We start from the raw sequence: 3,030 nt of genomic DNA, 5'->3' as shown, positions 1-3,030 counted from the left end.
ACCCAGCCCCGCTGCCTGTCCTGCAGTTTGGGGTGGGCAGACACACGCACCCCTTTTGCTGTGAGAACGGCCCTGCTCACCGCAGGAGCGGCTGCGTGGACAAGGCAAAGACTTCCCTGTATTCAAGTGGAAAAGTACAATTTTCAGACTTGGCTAACCAGGTAAGCATGCCTTTGAGGGCTTAGCCTGGCACTTAAATCCCTAAAATTGGCAATTTTCTGCTCTGTATACAGCCTCCGGGGGGTTGCAGCTCTGTGGGCCTAAGTTTCTAAATAAGGTCCTGCCAGTGCAGAGGACTGTGAGATCGGAGGCGACACCGGGCAGCCCATCTGGAGCTGGCCGAAAAAGTGACAAATTAAACCCAGAGCTGCAAATCCCTGCCTTGCAGCTGGCTGGGGCTCACTGAATGGCAAAGAAAGCCCTTGTACTGCCATCTTCCCATACTAAGGGAGAAGCCAGGTGGGTCTGAGGCACAACCAAGCTGCTGAATGTCAAAGATAATTTATAGGGTGGAGGTAAAAACCTTTCTCTGATGCAACCTTGCTCAGTTTTCTGGTCAGGCTGGCAGGAAACGGGTGATATTCTTTTCTATTGACTGTGAGCTCCCCAGTAGCACTGTGTTCTCACACAGCACCACCAAACATCGCTGTAGCCAGACCCTGTGGGCTGTCATTTGGGCTACCTGTCCTCATGGGCTGTTCAAGTTGCACGGTTCAATGTACCTGGATGGTCTTGACCCTGTTGACATCTGCACCAGATCGCTCAGAGAAGCCGTCCTCTTCCAGCTGCTGCAGCCAGCTCAGGGATTTCTTCTGCACTCCTCTGTTCCTCTCCTTTTCCTGCAACTTCACAGACAAGAGCAGACAGGGCAGTGATGTTGGGATGCAGCACCGTGTGGGTACCAATCCTGCTCTGCACCATATCAATAGTGTGATGCCCAGCAGGCAGAAACCTGCGGTGCTGGACATGAAACCAGAAGGACTGGAGGTCTAAATTGCTTCCTGAAGCCACTGCAGCATCCTTAGTAAGGACCACTGCAGCATCCTTAGTAAGGACCACTGCAGCATCTTTCCTCAGAGCCACCGCTCACTGGGCAGGGACCCATCAGCTGCAGCCAGTGTGGCCTTGGGGACTGTAATTCTGGTGTGCAGCAGAGGCTGCGGTGTAAGGTCGGGTAACAGGATTGAGTGTAATGATCTGTAGCAAACGTGACACCAGTAGATGATGACTCTGATCTGTGCAAGGTAACAGTGTCAGCACGATGTGGTAGCCAAGTGTAGTGACCCCACCGAGCTGTTGCAGAGCCTTGGTTCTGTTCTGGAGCAGTGGCAGTGAAGTGAAATAAAAGCCTGCACAGCCTCATTGCAAATGCAGAGCTCTGTGCAGCCTTTCTGGCAGGTCTGTAATGTCAGTCTTTTCCCATTTATGAGACTAAACTTGGCTTCAGGACCCTTCTCTCTCTCCTCAGCCCAAAGAGAAAAGCCAAAGTACCTTTGAGGTATGACAGACACGACAGGAAACGCCAAAGGCAGCTCAGTGTCGAACTGCCTGCTTGCTGTGCACTTGCTTTGGTTTGGATGCGTGCTCAGAGGAGGAGAAGCAGCCTTTGGAAGACTGATTTCACCCACGTACATCTATAAGACCCTCAATTGCTACCAGACGCAGCTACAAGGGTTGCGATGTATGAACCATGGTCCCCACCATCTTCCTCAAGGAGGCTGCAGGATGACTGTACACCCCACAGAAAGCAAATGTTAAGCAGTGAGGGGGCAATACGTGCTGGAAACAAGACTTCTCCCCGGTATCAATGGGTTGTGTCGTGCGGGGGAAGCTCACTTTGGCTGTGTTTAAGGAGAAGATGCAGGCTCTGAGGCTGCCTGCCTGACACCTTTCAACGGTATTAGTTTCACATCAAAAGAGAAAAACATTCTCCTCTCTGCACGTCCCAGAGGTGACAACCATCTGGAGGATGGTTAATTATTTGTTACGACAAAAAGACCCATCAGCGTGGTGATGGGAGGCTGCAGCTTCTCTGTAAAAATTACAGCCACTAGCGTGGAGGGAAGGAAAACGAGACTTAGGAGCTGCAGATAACCCACACAGATCTTCTAGCTCTTATTTAAAAGGAGGCCAGGCTCTTCCTTTCTAGTCTCACATCTTAAAAGTTGTCTCTGCCACCTCCCATACCCCTTAATTTGGGTACAATTGAGGGATTGCCAATATCACGATATCTCCCGTTTGAACAGACGGGGCAGATGATGGCAATGGTGGTGGCAAGGTGTGCATGAAGAGCTTGGGGGATGAGAGAATAACACCTTTCTTGGTGTTTGCAGGGCTCCAGCCCCTTCATTGCGTTTGTAGGAGTTACCTGCATTTTCTGGAAGTCGCTCTGGGTGAAAAAGGGCACAAAGCCTTGGGTCTGCTCAGCCAGCATGGACACCACGTACAGCACGAGCAAAGCAGCCACCACCTTCTTTGAAACCATCCTGGGAGCCTGAATGACACAAGAAGGAAGACACCAGGGGGATAGCAGAGAGGCCCATTTGACAAGAAATCCCCTTGGCTTTTGATCAGCTGCAATCTGATTCATCCAGCAGCTAACTAGAGGTATATTTACTCTTCTAGTGGTTTCTGAGCTGAGAATTGAAGTGTCTTGACTGACAAGCCTCCTCTCAAACCTTTTTCTGTAAACAGATTTGTTCTCGAGCAATGTCTCCCGAGACTTCAAGCCCAGCCCTTCAGCAGTGTTAAAGACTCCCTCTGCTCTGCAAGCTTTAGCCCTGCAGCTGTACGGGTTTGAGATCCACACACATTCAGAGCAAAAACGCTTCCATCAATCCCACTGACAGCCGGGGAGACAGAGCGATGCTGTAAGAGAGAAAAACCCGGAGACGGACCTTTTGTTAACTTTTGTTTTCATATTCCTCGCCCTTGAAAACCTTCCTTGATGGGCTGAATCTTTTAATAAGCTTCGCTGGGTCCAGGAGAGCTGGGAAGGGCATTTGCCAGCCCGACTCCATAAAAGCTGAG

At 50.6% G+C, this 3,030-nt stretch overlaps 1 protein-coding gene across 1 annotated transcript; it reads right to left on the bottom strand.

Annotated features, from left to right (window-relative positions):
• Nucleotides 1-722: 722 nt before the first annotated feature.
• Nucleotides 723-2,485, bottom strand: MLN (motilin; the record flags this gene model as incomplete). Its single annotated transcript, XM_010193408.1, has 2 exons — nt 2,369-2,485; nt 723-839 (listed from the first exon to the last, which is right to left on the bottom strand). Coding segments are annotated over exons 1-2 (234 nt in total), but the record flags the coding sequence as incomplete, so codon positions are not given.
• Nucleotides 2,486-3,030: the final 545 nt, after the last annotated feature.

This window comes from Mesitornis unicolor, unplaced genomic scaffold (assembly GCF_000695765.1).
Source record: "Mesitornis unicolor isolate BGI_N332 unplaced genomic scaffold, ASM69576v1 scaffold10431, whole genome shotgun sequence".
NCBI classification, from domain to species: domain Eukaryota; kingdom Metazoa; phylum Chordata; class Aves; order Mesitornithiformes; family Mesitornithidae; genus Mesitornis; species Mesitornis unicolor.
The sequence above is the reverse complement of the archived record's forward strand: the minus strand, read 5'-3'. Positions and strand labels throughout refer to the sequence as shown.